Source organism: Nicotiana tomentosiformis, chromosome 5, assembly GCF_000390325.3.
Source record: "Nicotiana tomentosiformis chromosome 5, ASM39032v3, whole genome shotgun sequence".
NCBI lineage: Eukaryota > Viridiplantae > Streptophyta > Magnoliopsida > Solanales > Solanaceae > Nicotiana > Nicotiana tomentosiformis.
The window spans coordinates 127,868,754-127,888,058 of record NC_090816.1 but is presented as its reverse complement, the minus strand read 5'-3'; the positions used below and the strand labels follow the sequence as shown (position 1 = coordinate 127,888,058).

Here is a 19,305-nt window from a genome sequence, read left to right as displayed (position 1 = left end):
CGGAACAACTACCTAGCAATTGGAACATATCTCACCTAAAACGGTACTACTGCTGAGGTACGCTCTTTTTTCATTCCTTTTCTGTTTTCAGATTAACGCTTACAGGTGGTCAACAAGAAATAACGATAGATTGTTTAGCAAACGGCATGAAGTCTTTAGGTCTAAAAGCACGTGTTGCACTCTTTTTCCCTCAGACCGTTTTTATCCTAAATGGATTTTTTCGGCAAGGTTTTTAATAAGGCAATAATGAATTGTGCTAACTTAGAACAATCCTGATTATGAATCGGCATCGGAGATCCATTCGGTATTATCCGAGGTTCCTTTACAATCAACCTTGAATACTAGGGGGCTACCTTCGGATATGCATTATCTTCGAATATCAACTCTATAAAAGAAACTACTTGATAAAGGGAGGATCTCAATAGATAGGATTTATTATAAGGGTCAAACGGTCAAATCTAACTGTGCCCATATAGATTGCTCGAACCCTGTTTCGATCGAGAATAAAGAGAAGTATGTTCCTTACAAACATCTTATGCTTTGAAAAACTTTTTTATCTTCTCTCTTTACAAAGAGCTTCGTACTTCCGAATATAAATACAAGCCCAAGGGCAATACTTGACCGGAATACGAACAATCCCTCCCTCACTCAGAGACTGCCATCCGACTCAAACAGCACAAGTCATCAGGCCTTGGGAGCAAAAGACCTAATAGGCAACGCCTCAATTTCTAAAAATCACGGCCACCCCACTCGGGAACTATTATCTCGGGCAAGCCCAGATAAAACGGAAAAACAAGCCCAATAGGTAGCTCCCTAACTAAAAGGCTACGACCAATTTAACACGGCTCAAAGACGTCCGAAAATCGTAACAAAAATAAGCCTTCGAAAAATAAAAAATTCTTTCACAACCGGTTCTAAAGGCTACCCTCGGCAAAATCTCAAACTTAAGATGTTTTCCAGGAAAAACTTTGGTAACATTGAACCCCAATAATGCCTTAACCCAGAGAGAAGATAAAGGCAAGGTTTGTTCGAACCCTCGAACACAACTTTATTGTTTCATGCTAAGGTATTTTCAACCATTGTAAATACAAATAAAGCAAAGAAAAAATACGAGAGCCGAAAGGAAAAGAAAATCCTTATATTAATACACAATAGTTTTTTACAAAGGTCAAATCGGCCTAAATTTACAAACAGTCAAAGAACGGCCTCAAAAATTTTAAAAAATATTCAAAAGAAAAAACAAAAAGTCCTAAGAGGCTTGGTCTTCATCGTAGGTCGCACTTCCATCCTCGAGAGCTTCTCCGCCTTCGGACTCCCTTGAACTCTCGGAGTCTTCTTCAAGGAAGGCCAGCTTCCGGGCCCTGGCTTCCTCTACCCTGGCCTTTTCGATCTCGGCCATGATATCGAAGCCCTGGGCCTGAATCCCTTCGAGGGCTTCCCTTCGAGCTTGTCACTTCGCATATTTAACCATGCCCTTGGCCTAGGCCTGGTTGACTTCGACATCAACCTTAAATTGGGCCAGCTTAGCATTAGCTCTTTTGTTGGCCACGACCACCTCGGATTTGGCCACTTAGAGTTCATCGGCCAAGTTTGCCTTATCAGAAACGGCCGAATCCAAGTAATACTGAAGCTCCTTGATCTTCTTGACCTGCACCAAGGCCTTCGCTTTTGCAGCTTGGAGATGAGCTCGGCCGACTCCAATTTAGCTTAGACGATCTCCTTTTTCGAGGCCAAAATGTCCATGTTCTTTTTGAATTCTTCTGCCTCGGCCTCTATCGCATTCACCTGCATTTGGAGCCGTCCGATTTGTTCGAGCCTCTGTCAGACCGGTAGAATCGGATCATTAGTAGTTATCTCCAATTCATCTTCACTATCGTGAAGCACTTGAAATACCTGCTCAGCCATCTCGGCATGCTCATCCCGAGTCGTTACCAAATCTGCCTGAAGCTTCTCGCTAAGAAGCTTGTAGGTGTCACTCTTCTCGGTGAGGTCCCGAACCTCAACCTCATGCTCCTCCCTGATTTAGAGGAAAGCCTCATGATGCAACACTGAAGCCTGCAAACCAGGAAGAAGAAGTTAGAATTATCTACAACTCTAAGTATAAAAGAAAAAATAGAGGTACCCTCGAAATTACCCGATTCAGAGCATGTTGGGCCTCATTGAAAAGGCAAGCGGCTCCTACCGCGTTCATCACGGCTTGGTCCTCCTCGGTCACCAAGGATCTAAGGTAACTAGAAATCCCTACGGGGGAGAGAAAATTCGGGCATCCTCCGGAATGGAAAGCACAATCTTCCACCTTCGATCGAGATTGGCACTCGGGACCGAGAATCGGTCCACCAGTTTTGGGCTCGATGAAGACCCGATAGTACCCGACCATGATACTTTCTTCGGTACCGGTAATCCACTGAACCCGGTAATATCCTCCGAGGCAGCGGACTCGTGCTCATCCAAAAAATCATGGATATCGGTCGCCCTCTGAATACCCGCGTATGATCGACCTTCCAACATGTTGGCTTCACGGATCATAGCATCCGAAATCTGAGGGGATCCAAAAATATCGACCATCCTGAGCTCGTCCCTCGAGACATCTATCGCTGCCCGAGAAGCCTCACCCCTGGTCTCTCCTTCGATCATCTCATCTCGGGACGGAGTGGCCTCAACTTCTTCTAATTCAGGAATTATCGCCAGAGTTCCCTCACCAACCTTCGGCGATTTGGAGGATTTTTGTATCAACACATTGGCCCACACACATGCTACTTCCACTTCTCCTTCTTGGGGATCATCCCTTAATCGGCGGATCAAGTCTGAAGGCATAACACCGGAGCCACCCTTGGGCTTGCGAGGCTTCCTCGCCGGTTTGTTCTTTTCCGAGACTGGGGAACTCGGAGCCTCTTTTTTCTTCTTCTCTTTGGCCTGCTTCGGAGCAGGGACTTCTTTGTCACCAGATGAAGGCCTCATGGCAACATCCTTCTCGAGTCCTACAAAGGAAAAAAGGGAATAAGCCAGAGAAGAAGACCAAACGATAATCGTTCTAAGAAAGAAATTTACCATGACTGTGGGCCTCCCATCGACTCTTTGATAATTCCATCCAAGCATGTTAGGAGTATGGTCTTTGCAACACCAGACCTTCAACCCATTGCTTAAGTTCTGGAATCGGTTCCGACATCTGGGCCATAGCTGTAACAATATAGAAAAAGTGGATAAAGAAAGCGAAAATCAAAGCCACAAAATTGAACGTTTAAAATGGAATACCACTCACGATTCATATTTCATTTCTCAGGAAACGGCATGTCTTCAGAAGGGATCAAGTCTAAAGTCTTGATTCGAACAAATCGACCCATCCAACCTCGATCACGAGTCTCGTCTATGCTCGAGAACGAGGCTTTGGTGGCTCGGCGAGCAAGCTTGATTAGCCCTCCTCGATAGAGTCGGGGACTATAAAGGCGCATAAGGTGATCGAGGGTGAAAAGTCACCCCTCGATTTTTCTCGAGAAGAATCGGAGGAGAATCACTATTCTCCAAAAAGAAGGATGGATCTAGCCAAGAGTCACGTCAGAAGGCAACGATGACAGGGTCTAAGGGACCCAACGTGAAGGGGTAAGTGTAGACACTTAAGAACCCCTCCACGTGGGTGGTAATCGATTCTTTAGGCGATGGTACTACCACCTGCTTTTCACCCTAGTTGCATTGCTTTTTCACTTTGCCGAGGATTTTCTCGGTGTTTGAAAACATATAATGTAACGCCCCAACCAGTTATTTTGAGAGTTGTATCCCCATTCCCCACCCCACCCCAATTTACTGCTCAATTTATGCTTTATATTTGTTATGTGACTTGCCGAGGTGATTAGTTTGGGTCCGGTGGGGTTTTGGAATGAATTGGAACACTTAGTTCCAAGGTTTAAAGCTTAAGTTCAAATAGTGACCGGATGTCGACTTATGTATAAACGACCCCGAAAAATAGTTTTGATGATTCTAATAGCTCTGTATGGTAATTTTGGACTTAGGAGTGTGTCCGAAAAATTATTTTGAAAATTCGTAGTGAAATTTGGCTTGAAATAGTGAAAGTTGAATTTTTGGGAAGTTTGACCGGGGACTTGACTTTTTGATATCGGGGTCAGAATTCAGTTTTGAAAAATTTCATAGCTTTGTTTTGTCATTTATGGCTTGTGTGCAAAATTTGAGGTCAATCGGGCTTGATTTGATAGGTTTCGGCATCGAATGTAGAAGTTGGAAATTCTTAAGTTCCTTAAGCTTAAATTGGGGTATGATTCGTGGTTTTAGCATTGTTTTATGTGATTTGAGGTTTCAACTAAGTTTGTATGATGTTTTAGAACTTTTTGATGTATTTGGTTGAGGTCCCGAGGGCCCCGGGTGAGTTTCAGATGGTTAACGGATTAAGAATTGAAGTTGGGAGACTAGTGAAGTTGAGTTTGCTGGTTTTTGGCTGATCTGATTTCCTTCATCTGTCAAAAATCGAGGTCAAAATCGAGGTCAGGAAATCGAAGTAAGGAAATCCAGGTCAGGAAATCGAAGTCAGGAAATCTAGGTCAAGAAATCGAGATCAGAAAATTGAAGTCAGGAAATCGAGGTCAGAAAATCGAAGTCACGAAATCGAAGTCATGAAATTGAGTCAGGAAATCAAAGTCGCAAAATCAAGGTGAGGAAATCAAGGGTAGCGCCTCGACAGAGACTTTAAGTTATAAAATGCGGGCTTCGTCCCATTTTCCATTTTTGACAAATTGGAGCTATGGGAGAGGTGATTTTTGATAGATATTCAAGGAAAAATATTGAGGTAAGGGATTCTAACTCGGATTTAGTCAATATACACGAATATATCATTGTTTTCATCATTTAATTAGTGTTTTGAGATGGAAATTTGGAGAAAATTGTAGAAATCTTATAAAATAAATTTTTGAGATTTCGATGTCGATTCGGAGTCAGATTTGAGTGAAATTTATATGGTTGGACTCGTAATTGAATGGGTTGTCGGATTTTATGAGTTTCATTGAATTCCAAGACATGGGCCCATAGGCAATTTTTGGGTTAAAATTCAGATTTTTGTTAGAAAATTTATATTTTCTTATGGAATTTATTCCTATAATTTGTATTGATTGAATCGAATTAATTATGATTAGATTCGAGCCGATCGGAGTCGGAAAATCGAGGTAAAGACATATTACTTGACTGATTGAGCGTGGTTTGAGGTAAGTGACTATTCTAACCTTGTGTGGGGGAATTCCCCTTAGGGTTGGTATTGATATAAAAATGTTGATGTGTTGAAAGTCGTGTACACGAGGTGACGAGTGTGTACACGGGCTAAATATGGAAGATTATGTCTTTAAATTGTGTAGACCACTGTTGCATATTAATTAAATTATTTTATTATGTTATATTCATCATCATTAATATATTTTCGTATTTTAAATTTGTCTGACCTGTTCCTGCTAAGTGTTTTACGTGTTTAGTTGAAACTTTGTTTCTTTTGTTCTGTGCATTATTTGAAGGTTGAATTTCTTAATTTAAATATTATTAAAAATAAAATATTTTACATTTAAAAATGTGATGTTAAGTCAAGATGTTAAATTTGTGAAATGTTATTCTGTTGAATATTTTGCGAGACTTTGTATCCATTGTGATTGAGCCGCGAGCTCCTTATTGTGGAAAATATTCTTGTTGTTGATTTATTTTGGCAAGTTAAAATATTTGGGCACTTGAGATGCAAATTGTGATATATTGTGATATTGATACGCATGCGGTGGTATAAGGTCTAGGTGTTGAAACGCATGCAGTGAGATAAGGGTGGCTTGATACGCGTGGCTAGTAGGGGAACTACTAGAAGTCATGCGGTGTGATAAGGGTGGCTAAAACGCGGGATGCTATTTCGGAAAAAATATTTTATTTAAAATTAAATGTGAAGGCTCCCGCGATGATATAAGAAAATGAAATATTGTGAATTTATTTATGATTTGGGACTACGAGACGGTACCTCGAGAGTGCCCTTGTTGATATTTCTTTATGGTTGTGTTGCCTTTGGTTATTTTTGGTGTTTTTCTTAAAGTTGTAAATTCATGTTTTCCTTCCGCGATATGTTAATTGCCCTTATTCTGTATAGTTAAATTGTGACATACTACTTACTTAATTTATCCCCATTGTCATTATTGTTATTATATTGTTAAACTTTTCTCCTTGTCTTTTATTATTTCAGTAGGGCCTCACCTGACCTCGTCACTATTCTACCGAGGTTAGGCTTGGCACTTACTGGGTACCGCTGTAGTGTACTCATACTACGCTTCTGCATATCTTTTTGTGGAGATCCAGGTACATCTTATCAGACCAGGCATCAGTGAATTATCCGTACGAGAAGACTTCGAGGTATATCTGCTAGTGTCCGCAGACTCCGGAGTCCCCTTCTATCTTATTATGTTGTCTTCCTTATTTTCTTTAGATTCTAATGTATAGAGACACTTAGAATAAATTCTTAAAAACTTGTGATTTATTCCTACCGGGTTTTGGGAGTTGTGACTATTTGAATCGCGGTTTAATTTATTTTATATGTTGAAATTTGAGTTTCAGTTTTGTATTCCGCATAATTGATAGGCTTACCTAGTCGTAGAGACTAGGTACCATCACGACATCCTACGGAGGAAAATTGGGGTCGTGACATGCATCTCGAGATCGGCTCACATCGGCCCGGTACCGATGAGGCTTTTTCGACCTTAAAGTCGATGACGGTAGAGCACCCTACCGGAACGAATTCCTCAGGGTGGGGCTCCGCCGCATCCTCACCGTCGGCAGGTCGTGATGAAGAAGCGGTTTCTTTCTGCGGCACTGTTTTGGAGGTTTTCGCCATTGATGAACAAGAAAAAAGAGAATTAGGATGATATGCGGTTTAATTGAAGTTCTAGAAATTTAGGTCTCAAATTATGAAGTAAAATGATTTTTTTTTTTTTGAGGAGATACAAGAATAGAGAAGAAGCTTTGAGTGTAAAGTTTGAATGAGAAAAGATTGGGCTCTTATAGGTGGTTGACGACGATTCGGAACCGCTAATGGCCGACCAACGACTGTCAGGTATTTAATGCCCTGGTAACTAGACCGACAGGACGTTTTGTCGCATACGTCATAATCGGGCTCGTCGTTGACGTCATTACCCATCAAGTCAGAGTTCGAAAATTCATACCGTTTCTCGTCATCTTCTTTTCGAGAAACGATGGGACTATCTGTATAAGGTCAAAACCGAGCTTGCCCTTCATATGACTAATTGAGATTGGAACATGATAGATCAAGGTTCAACTTCGTGTAATATCAAGCTATGATGCAAAGATTGAGACCAAGCAAGTGCATGATCGGCCAAGATCGAGACCGAACCAGAAAACAAAAAAGCCGGTATATCCGTAATTAGGGCGAGCATCTCGGCGGAAATCCCGATGCATATCAAGGAGAGACCAATTAATTAATCTATCATGAAATTCCTTATGTATTTAAAATTATAAACAAAGTATGACTTTCCCACTATATAAATGGGGTTTTGCTCATTTGTAGAGGACATTGGGAGGCAATAAAAACAACACAATTACCTTCTTTGAAAGCTGAATTATTTTGTTACTCTGTTCATATACTAGCAGAATACTCACTTGTTTCGAGGGTGACCGAACTCGAAGGTCAAAGCTAATTGATTCGTTTGGTTTGCATTTGTCCCTTTATAGTTAATTTCAGTACTGATATATATACATTTTCTTGGTTCGTATCAAGTTATATCACGTATCCTTAGAGCCACGTATAAATTCAACTGTTATCAATTTTTTTTGGATAAACAATATTAAATGGTCGTAAAAGTATATAAATTTATATATATTGAGAGCGTGTCATTTTCCTATTTATTAATCTATTGGATATGATAAAGTAGTGGGAGTGTGGGGCTACTTAGAAAATGGTGTAATAATTTCGAAAGGCCGGTGAGGATACCATTCTGAAATAGGCACGTGAGAAGTACGGTGGTCGGTGGGTGGGATATTTATAACATGGCCTTTGTACGATTCTATTTGAGATGTCAAATCAAATTGGTATGTTATATCCAGCGGCGGATGCACCTAGGCCCAAGTCTCATTCCGGTGGTCCAGCGTCTATCTCTCAAACAGAAGGTCGGGTGTTCGATACCATATGCCTGCAATGAGTTGACTAATTAAAAGGAGATGCTTCTGTTTGCACGGGTTCGAACTGCCGGCCCTATTACAAAATACAAGGAACAAGCCAGTAGACCAGGCACAATGGATGCTGAATTATCTATTAAACTCTTTTACGATTTGCTATTTTTTAATGTGTTGGCTTACTGCTACTCTACTTGGCTTTCCATTTCTCTTGTCATCTCCCCTTAACTTCTATGTCCGCTTACGTAAAATCTTGCGTACGTTACCGGTTACATCATGTATTTCATGTGATGAAATTGGAAAGGTAAACTACAAAATTTATAGGCAAATGACAACAACTTTACCAGTTACGTCAAGGTTTTACTTCTGAACTACAAAATTTACATTTGTAGGAAATAGTTTTCGGAAAAGGCAAGAAGAGTCCTTATTAGAATCTTAAGGACAATGAGTTAAAGGTGAAAATATACGTTGAAGTTAACACACAAAAAAGTACTACTTATGTTGAAACAAATCAAGTAGTGAAAATATATGATAAATCAATGTACAAAAAATATACTTATCTTAAAGCTTTTCAGATTGTGGTAGCTAAAGAATACAAATTATTGTAGATGCGAGCAAGAAAAATTAGTCTTGAAAAGTGCATACAGTGTATGAACAGATTTAACTTATTAAACATCTATGTACCTACCCTATCATCATTAATTATTTTATATTTAGTAAATAAACAATAAAGAATTACGGGCACTAAATCACGTGGAAAATTCTTAATCTCGAAGTAAACATGATCTTCAAACATGTTTTACACATGTCCTTTGCACACCAAATTACTATCGGTTGCATCAAATAATTTTAATGGTGGAGTTCGAGCCTCTCCTAACGTGCCTTCAAATCAAACAGTGCCAAGAACCAGAAACACCTCAAGGGAGGAGTTCAGATCGATTGATAACCAAGCAGGTGGTGCAGGCAGCTAATCCGAAAATGAAAACAACACAAATGATCATTTAAAACCGAGCTCATGAGGTTCACGAAGGAAATGAATGATCTAATAGATCAAAACGCTAAAGAATTCCATGTTCGGATGGATCAGATCCTGGGGCACCTCCGGTACTGAAGGGCCCGAACTCAAAGAAGTATACTCAGTTGCCGTTCAAACTAAGTGCAGCCTCAGAGTTGATTCCAAAGAGATTCAAGATGCCGGATATTCTAAAATACAATGGAAATTCGGATCCACATGAACACATAACCTATACTACGACTGTGAAGGAAAATGATTTGGCTCTGCATGAAAACGAATAAGTTTTGCTAGAGAAATTTGTCGAAACCCTAACAAAGGGAACTTTAACTTGGTATTCACTCTTAACTAAACATTTATTTGATTCTTTTGAAATGCTTGTAGATTCTTTCATCAAAGCTTATGCTGGGGCAAGGAAAGTCCAAGCCAGGAATGCGGATATATTTAGAATCTCAAATAATTTAATCAGTACAAAAATTATCTCTGTGTTCTTTCTCCTTCTCTTGGCTTACGACGATAATATACCACATGAACAATATATGCACAATATAATATTTAGCATGTCCTAGTTTGACCTGGCATAAATTTTAATAAAGAAAAAAAGACTTTTGAGTAATATGGTCTTAAATAAGTCATAATATTTGTGTGGCTGTAAAACTTTTGAAACTTGTAGTCTTAAACCTAACAATAATATTTATGTGGCTATAAATTCTTCTAATTAAGGAAATATTGAAATGTATCAATCTTTTTTAAATGGACTAATAAGAAAATGATGTCAAATCTTTTTTAAACGGACGTAGTAAGTATATATTATCCTCTCTTTTTCTTTTTGATAGTTATAAAATCGAACTTTAATCAGATTAAAGATCTCGTGTGTTATTCTATTAAGGTCAGAGTAATTTATTCCAGATTCCTGAGGAACTTATTCTTCTAAAAATATATCAAAATTCAATAATGTTCAAAATAGTAGAGCAGGAACTTAAGGAAATCAAGAATAAAGCAGATAAAAAGCTGCTGCTCAATCTTAAATAATGTCTTCTATAACAAAAGACCAACTTATAGTTCCAGGTAAAGCCTATTACTAAGCATTGGAGTCTACAAAACATACACCATTTCCAGCAGAAATTTCAATTCTTGGCCCTAATAGAATTATTTTCCTTGATCCTAGCTCGGGTATCCAGCTTGACAAAACGTTTGAGATCGTCGTAAGGGAGAGACTCGAGATCCTTCCTCCTCAGTTCGCTAAGTGCCGGGCGTTTATCCAGTAGGTGCCACAGCCAATCTGGGTATTCTGAGTCGGCCAACACTTTTGGATCTGCTCCATCCTTGAGAATATTTGCCCCGACGACTGTACTGGCCTTGACTTCTTTGCTAATCGATGATGCCTTTGGAGCATCTGAAGCACCGCCACCTTTTCCGCCCTTCTTCTTACCACCCCCAACAGCAAATGTTCTGCAGCCTCCTATTTGAATAACCTCCTTGAGAAAGTTAGCGTTTCTCAATGATTTGATATAACTTAATGCCATAGTCCTTATCCCCCTGCAGCATCAACCAGAATAAATCGTGTCACAACGTAATTTCTTGTGCGGAGTTTCTAACTCAACATTTGCCAAATTCAACAAAATCCCCTAACATAGGAAATGAACACAAACTGACTCAATAACAACGCTCAACAGAACCTTTGCAAGTTAGAAGGGGCCAAAACAGTGACAAGATTTACCACTTAACAGTTTAATGTAGCTAAAAACACAGGCAGAGGAATGTAGTTATATTTAAATATTATCTATGAGTTACTACACAGAAAATAAACGATAAAAAGCACGGTAGACCTACCAAAACCTTTCCAGTCCTTGCTCCTACAAAATCCCGTGTCTTCGATGGACAGCTTCTAATACTCAACAACGTCCACCTTCAGTCCATAGCGCCAAAAAGTTTCTTGACTGTACAGACTATATACACGGTTGCACCAAATGAATCAGTGGTAGCCTAATGTGTTATAAGGCCTTTATGAGGACCTTTCTATTTTCATGTTAATGATTTCATCCAGAAAGAGAAGAAAGGGAAAAGTAAAAGCCCCACCCGGAATCCTTCTTGAGAATACAACAAAACAACGATGCCTCTATTCTAATCTAGCTGGGCTCGACTATATAATTTTCACTAGTCATGTCGTTCCATTTGATCCCGTGTCAATCCTATTTAAAAAATTCAACTTCTCTAGCATGAGAGGTTCTCTACATGTTACTGGCATATAAATCTCTAACAAGACTAAAAGACTCCTAGAGTATATTGGACCAAATGCAAAAAAAAAAAAAAAAAAAAAATTCACAGTAAACTTAGGTTTGTTAAACTGCAAGATCGTCTGTTAACAGAATTAGGGAGGGCTTGGCTGTCACTGAACTGTTTTTGCTTTTCTTGTAAGAAAACATAAATGAAATGCAAAAAGAAGATGCCTGTTATATATTTTTACACTTGTTTTGCAACAAAAAGACATGAATTAGAATGAAGTGAATAGAAAAGTTAAAGAGCAAGGACAAGTGTCGTTAGAAAAGGGCAAGCAACAGATCAGCCAAACCACAAAATGAACAAAGATTATCAAGCACAATTGAAGTGGGAAAGGGGAAGGTAGCAATACCCCACCCCCACCCCCCACCCCACAAACACATTTTCACTAACGAAATGGATGACAACTGACAAGAGCTTGAGATTTGTACAGAGGAAAAAAGAAAATGCAGAAGGGAGGCATAATTAAACCTTAAAAGGTGAAGGAAGAAAGGAATATAGTAATCAACAACAAGAAGACCTTAAGCTAAGACTTCATGAATGGACTTAAGAGCCATGAACAATTAGAACTTTCAGGACAATTTATTTCAAAAACTAAAGTAAGTTAATCTGAACATAGAAAATTGCATATAAAGGAAATATATCTGCTCTGGTTTTTTCGGAAGAACATAGTTTGCAAAATCTAGTGTTAGTGAGAGAGTTAATGCAACACCTTCTTCCTTCCCGTCTCTCCACTATCTTCTCTTTTGTATGTAAACATTTTTTGTATGCTTCCAAGTCATTTACAAAATAATCTTGGGAAAAACAAAGACAAAAAAAAATCATACAATACTCACTTTAATCTCTTCAAGTTGTGGTAAAGAATGAGCATTTTCACAAAAGATGCAAGATAAAATACTTTGCTAAACAAATACTGCCATTACCTGCCCAATAAAAGTGGCTAAAGGAAAAGTTTTCTGGAACATAGAGAAAAGGGCTACAAAACTATAAGTTGGAACCCTTTCTTTTTCATGACAATGTTGCCCGGACCAGCTTATGTGTACATCGACTATTCCACCGGGTACTTGCTACTTCCCACCAGCACAAGTACCAGATAACTCTTCCCACCAAGGGTTAGGCAGATATGAAGAAATCACCTAGTGTTTTTTTTTTTTTGCCTCTCTTGGGATTTGAACTTGAGACCTCACGATTGTCCTCCCACTTCATTGACCACTAGGTAATACCCTTGGGTGCATAGTGGAGCCCTCAAGAACCAAATGTGTTTAAGATGTGAAAAATGGACGAACATGTGAAACTAGAAGGAGAGCAATAAGCATAATGAAGAATGAGGTCTTCCACCCAGTGGCGAAGCCACATGGTCACAAGGGTCTTCGTCGAAAAATTGCACTATGTATATAGGTAAAATATTACGTTTTAGAGGTATATAACACATATTGAAGACCCTTTGTCGGGAATTTTCTTCACTTCTTTTAAATTTGAATACTCTCGGGAAAATTCCTAGCTTAAACACTGCTTCCACCTATATTGTTGCTTTCAGATTAGTGAAGAATCAAAAGGTCCTAAGTAAAATATGGTAGTAGCACTATCGAGGATTCATCCTTTATATGATACCGATAAATGGATCTATTCTCGGATCAATTTGTTCGGCATCCGTTTTTCTCTTAAAATTCCTAGAACTGAATAGTGTTTATGTCGTTCTTGGCATTGACACCAGATCCAACTAGCTATTTGCATAGGAACCACATGACTACAAAACATCATGTGGCATATATAGTTGTATCGAAATCTAGCAATTAAGGTTGATAGATGAATAAACAAAATCAAGGTTTTTAATTGACATTGGCACATATAAGGATTCATTACTCTTGAAAATATAAAATATCTTCTGGTTTTCTGAAAATCAAGTCTATGAAGAACAAAATATGACACCCTCCAGTAAATTAGTAGATTCAGATCCAGTGACCAATTTAACTTATTGACTAATGGAAATATCCATTATGTTCTATCATGACATATTTATCCTTTAAAGAACTGGCCATGCGATCCCATCACACTCCAGTAACTAGTTACATTACATGGATCATTTACCGTGTCAAAAAGTCATGTATAGGTATTTTGTTCAGAATCTTCAAAGTACCCCAAAATTAGCAAAAACAAAAGTACACATACTCTATGGATACCCACCAATGTAATATAGTGACTATTCATCTTTGTAGCTGAATGATTACCCTAATAATAAATTCTATGACTCTCACAAAAGAACTGAAAACTCATAACAAAGTCAGAAAATTTTCATATTTTATCGGTACCTATACTTGTGGGAGCTAGCAATGTAATAGTTTATGTGACGCAAGCTGGTCGGGACACACCATTGTTAAAAAGTCATAATAGTGGCCTTTTTTTTTTAAAACTTTTTCCTTCTTCTAAGAGAAATATATGTAGAAATGATTACTACTTTCCGGGAAAAAACATTACTACCTTGCAGTTATTATCACGAGAAAGCAAACAATAGAGCATATTAGATTGTAATATTCACAAAATAGTGTCAAATTTTGGAGTTAATGGTTAATTTATGCAGTGAGAGCAAACATTGTTTGCAAAATTAAAGTAAGTTAATCCAAAAATAGACAACTACATATATAAGAAAGATATCTGCTCTGGCTTTCTAGGAGGAACATTGTTTGCAAGATCTAGTGTTAGTGAGAGAGTTGATGCAACACCTTTTTAGCTCTCCACTATCTTCTCTTTTGTATGTATACATTTTTTTTATGCTTCCATGTCATTTACAAAATAATCTTGGGAAAAACAAAGACAAAAAAATCATACAATACTCACTTTAATCTCTTCAAGTTGTGGTAAAGAATGAGCATTTTCACAAAAGATGCAAAATAAAATACTTTGCTAACCAAATACTGCCATTACCTGCCAAATAAAAGTGGCTAAAGGAAAAGTTTCTGGAACATAGAGAAAGGGGCTACAAGACTATAAGTTGGAACCTTTTCTTTTTCGATGACAATGTTGCCCGGTACAGCTTATGCGCAAATCGACTATTTCACCGGGTACCTGCTACTTCCCACCAGCACAAGTACCGAATAGCTCTTCCCACCAAGGGTTAGGTAGATATGAAGAAATCACCTAGTGTGATTTTTGCCTCTTGGGATTTGAACTTGAGACCTTACGATTGTCCTCCCACTTCATCGACTACTAGGTAACAGCCTTGGATGCATGGAGGAACCCTCAAGAACCGAATATGTGTTTAAGATGTGAAAAATAGAAGAAGATGAGAAACTAGAAGGATAGCAATGAGCATAACGAAGAATGAGGTCTTCCACCTATATGTTGCTTTCAGATTTGTGAAGAATCAAAAGTTCCAAAGTAAAAGATGGAAGTAGCTCTATTGAGCATTCATCATATAAAGACAGATACCGATAATGAGATCTATTCTTGGATCAATTTATTCAGCATCCGTTTTTCTTATAATTCCTAGAACTGAATAGTGTTTCTGTAGTTCTTGGCATTGACACCAGATCCAACTAGCTCTTCGCACAGGAACGACATGTGAATATAAAACATCATGTGTCATGTATAGTTGTATCCACACTCTCCACTAAATTAGTAGTTTCAGATGTAGTACCCCCATTTAACTTATTGAGTAGCGGAAATAAGGATGATGTCCTATCATGACATATTTATCCTTTATAGAACTAGACAGACGATCCAATCACACTCCAGTAACTAGTTATGATCATTTACCGTGTCAAAAAGTCATGTATAGGTACTTTGTTCAGATTCTTCAAAGTACCCCAAAATTAGCAAAAAGAAAAGTACACGTATCACTATTAGATACTCATCAATGTAATATAGTAACTATTCATTTTTGTAGCTGAATAATTACTTTACTCTAATAATAAAATTTATGACTCTCACAAAAGAGCTGAAAACTCACAATAAAGTCATAAGAATTTCATATTTTATCGGCACCTACATTTGTGGGAGGTAGAGATGGCAGTGGGGCGGGGCGGGTTCAACCTTAACCCGCGAAGATTTCAACCCGCACCGCCCCGCATAACAAATTTTCAGTTTTCAACCCGACCCGACCCGGCCCGCATAAGCCCACCCCACCCCACATAGCAACAGTTTTCTTCTTTTTTTTTTCAATTTTAATGAGTAATTTTTGCCCTATTATTATATTACTAGTGGTGGCATTTTCCCTTGCCAAGAGTAAGAAATCAACGTATTAATATGTAATTTTTTTTTCTGTATATGGTCAGCTTCTAAAAATTTGTTGTACCGTTTTCCTCGATTAGTATTTGAATATTCTTCTATGATTATACAAATGTCTAAAGCTTCCTATTCTTATTTACATACATAAAATTATGAGAAAGAGCAAACAATAATTTGATCTATGGGACAAATTCAGTTAAAAATTATCAAAAAATCACAGCAATCCACTACGAGATTTATACTATCTAAGATTTTTTGGTGAATTGCTGAGTGTTTTTAATACAAAAATAAGATTTTGGTGTATTTTGTTTGGAGCAGCTGAACAAAAACAAGATTTTGTATTCATGAAAGTCTATTAATCATCTTTCAGATTTTTAAGTCTTTCTTGACAAATTAACATTTTTAATATTAAAAAAAGTCAATTATATATGACTGATAGCCAATGGAACTATGGAAGAACCATAACTTTGTGAGAAAAGCAGCAAATTCACGATGGTGTATGACAAAAGTACCTCACCCGCAACCGCCCCGCAACAGCATCAAGATTTTAAAAAATGTTTGCACCAGCCCCGCACCCGCATAAGTCTAAACCCACCCCGCCCCGCATAAGCTTAAACCCGTCCCGCCCCGCACCCGCCCCATTGCCATTCTTAGTGGGTGGTAGCAGTGTAATAGTCTATGTGTGACGCTCAGGGGTGGATCCAGCTTAGTAGGTGTGGGTTCTCGTGAATCCAGTAACTTTTGCACATACCGAGTATATGTATTAAAAAATCTACTAAATATCAATAAATATTTGATCGTGAACCAAGTGTACCTATTGTATATTTACTTGAGGTCGTTGTAGGAACCCATAAACTTCAAATTCTGGATCTGCCTCCGGTGACGCAAGCTGACCGGGTCACACCATTGTAAAAAAGTCATATTTGTGGCTTTTCTTTTCTCTTTTTTTCCTTCTTCTAAGAGAAATATATGTAGAAAAGATTACTACTTTCAGGGAAAAAAAGTTACTACTTCGCAGCTATTATCACGAGAAAGCAAACAATAGAGCATATTAGATTGTAATATTCACAAAATAGTGTCAAGTTTTGGAGTTAAGGGTTCATTTCTGCAGTGAGAGCAAACACACACACAGAACACTACAACCCATTTCACAGTTTCTGTAATTGACAACTAAAAGTCGTCACTAAGAGATTAGTAGGAAATATAAAGACTGATGAAAAGGGGAACTTACAACTCAGATTTCGCCGGAGGAAGAAATGGAGAGCAGCAACGGCGGCTCTAGGGTAAGCAAGAGATAGAGAGAGTTTATATTTGTAATTATTAATAAAAGATTTCAGATTTTAATATTTTTAAAAACATTAAAAAATTTATTTTAAAAATTTTGGTAGAGGTAGTATTGATTGAGTTAATAAGATAATTTTATTCTGATACTAAATTAAATAATAAATTTATCTTCTCATTGATTTTTTTTTTATATGTCGTTTTTTATGTTTCTTGCGATTTTACTTTCTAATTTCAACTCAAATTCTCTAAATTAACTATTTCTTTAGTCACATTTGATTGATCCACATATTATAAAGTAAGTTATTTTGTGACTCATCTTTTTCAACTAGGAAATCCCTGAAACAAGTATTGAAAGGTTCAAAAAGCAATGTGCAATGAGATCACCCATCTATCATTTTTACTTATTAACATATTTTTATATATGGTAAGCAACCTCCACTTCCAATCAAGAGGTTATGAGTTCGAGTCACCCCTAGAGAAAGGTGGGGAGTTCTTGGAAGGAAGGATGCCGATGGTGTATTGAAAACAGCCTCTCTACCTCATGGTAGGGGTAAGGTCTGCGTACACACTACCCTCCTCAGACCCCACTAGTGAGATTATACTGGGTTGTTGTTGTTGTTGTTGTACCATATTTTTATATAGGTGCATGATGTGCGCCTAACCCACACATAATGCATTGTGCTCTCACAACTAGATTGAGGCTATGTAGGATTTTTTTTTGTGTGTCTCAATATTATATGAATTTTATGTATATATTTTAGTTTTAGGCCACCAGCTCCGTTAAGTCACCCCTAATTGATGATTAACAATTATCTATAGACCACTGCCCCATGAACGTGCTATTCAATCAGCTTCATTTATATTTGGTAACTGAAGGACACATTATGTGCCTTTAATGTTCTTGTCATTATTGTCCTATCTTAATTGTGAATCCATAAAATTTGATTGAGAATACCAGGAGTGGATAGGTGGCTCTAGTAGAAGACTAGTATCCTTGATTTATGCCCTAAAATTTTTAATAATAGATTTAATAATTTTATTTCAATTAGACAATATAAAAAATTGCATAAAAAAAATAAAAAGTACAAAAATTTCATAAAAAAGAAAGAAAGAAAGAAAGAAAGATTTTTTACTCTTTAAAAGTAAAAATATTTTAGAACTTTAATTTAAACTACTCAAATCTTCATACTAGTAAGTATAATTTTTACAACAATATCAAAAGTAACATATTGCAAATACATGTCTAACATCTTATCTATTTATATTATTCCTTACTAATACAAATAATAATATTACTATATGAAATTAAAGTTTTTATATCATTTAAGAATGTCATACTATAAATAAAAAGTATGAAAATGGCAATACTAACTTTTCTATATATATATATATATATATATATATATGTACTAATAAAAAAAGTATAAGATATTGCACTTAAAGTAATCTCTTATTAAAATTTGGCTTTAGATAATTAATTTTATAAAGCCACCCTTTGAGAAAATAAAAGGTACTCAATTCAGTCGAAAAAGAAAATCTTGAAAGAGTTATTTGAAATTGGGCTGAAATTCTTTGAACTCGGTATGTTCTAGATACATAGGGTCCAAACTTCTATCACTAGGCCCAACTATTTTTTTCCCTTACATTAGTTCATGAACATGCGCCTTACGCGTGTATCTCATATCAATAAATACTTTAAACAATCACGTAAATATTATTAAACACTAAATCATACTTTGTGACGGGTGTTACATCACAAATTTCTTTGCAGCAACCTAAAGCACCCTCATGGAGCCAGTAATTGCCATCAACTGTGATGGTACATTCTTTAAAGTGAGTAATATTTTTCTTTTCTAAAACTGGTTTTACAAGTTTAAGAAGTCCACGTATACCCATCTTTTCAACAAGTCTTTAATGTAGTTCTTGAGAAATGAAGAAGTTGAATGTAATGTGGTTTCCGGAATGAAATTCTAAGAAGATGAAAGTATTCCGTATTCAAAATATCATGGGTTGATTTCTATTATTTATAAGGGTAATTTCTGTCTTGTAGACTAAATTTGAATTATAAAATAAAAAGGCAGTGTAAGTTTCTGAATTTTTTTATGAAGGCTAAATAGGTGTACGGCCCCTTAAACTTGGCTCCATTTTTTATTTTGACATCTTAACTAAGCCCATTACCTATTGAACACTTCAATCCAAATCAATGTATGCCTATTAAACACAAAAAGTGACATGGCAAGAGAGTTGTATTTCACACCCTCTTACGCGTGTGAATTTAATGGGTTTGAGATCATATATATATTTTTTTTAAAAATCAAAATTGACTTTTTCTTCTAAAGGCCACCCATAACCACCTGATC

At 37.1% G+C, this 19,305-nt stretch overlaps 1 protein-coding gene across 4 annotated transcripts; it reads right to left on the bottom strand.

Annotated features, from left to right (window-relative positions):
• Positions 1-10,152: 10,152 nt before the first annotated feature.
• On the bottom strand, positions 10,153-17,036 carry LOC104100310 (large ribosomal subunit protein mL54-like). 4 transcript variants are annotated; one of them, XM_070175345.1, is made up of 3 exons: positions 16,893-16,967; positions 10,991-11,106; positions 10,153-10,696 (listed from the first exon to the last, which is right to left on the bottom strand). In XM_070175345.1, exon 3 carries the CDS (start codon positions 10,681-10,683, stop codon positions 10,285-10,287), a length of 399 nt encoding a protein of 132 aa, XP_070031446.1. In that variant the 5' UTR covers positions 10,684-10,696; positions 10,991-11,106; positions 16,893-16,967; the 3' UTR covers positions 10,153-10,284. The 4 variants fall into 4 exon arrangements, with proteins under 4 accessions (XP_070031446.1, XP_070031445.1, XP_070031449.1 ...); XM_070175344.1 differs by lacking the exon at positions 10,991-11,106 and having other exon boundaries at positions 16,893-17,036; XM_070175348.1 differs by lacking the exon at positions 10,991-11,106 and having other exon boundaries at positions 10,153-10,684; positions 16,883-16,901.
• Between the last annotated feature and the right edge of the window lie 2,269 nt (positions 17,037-19,305).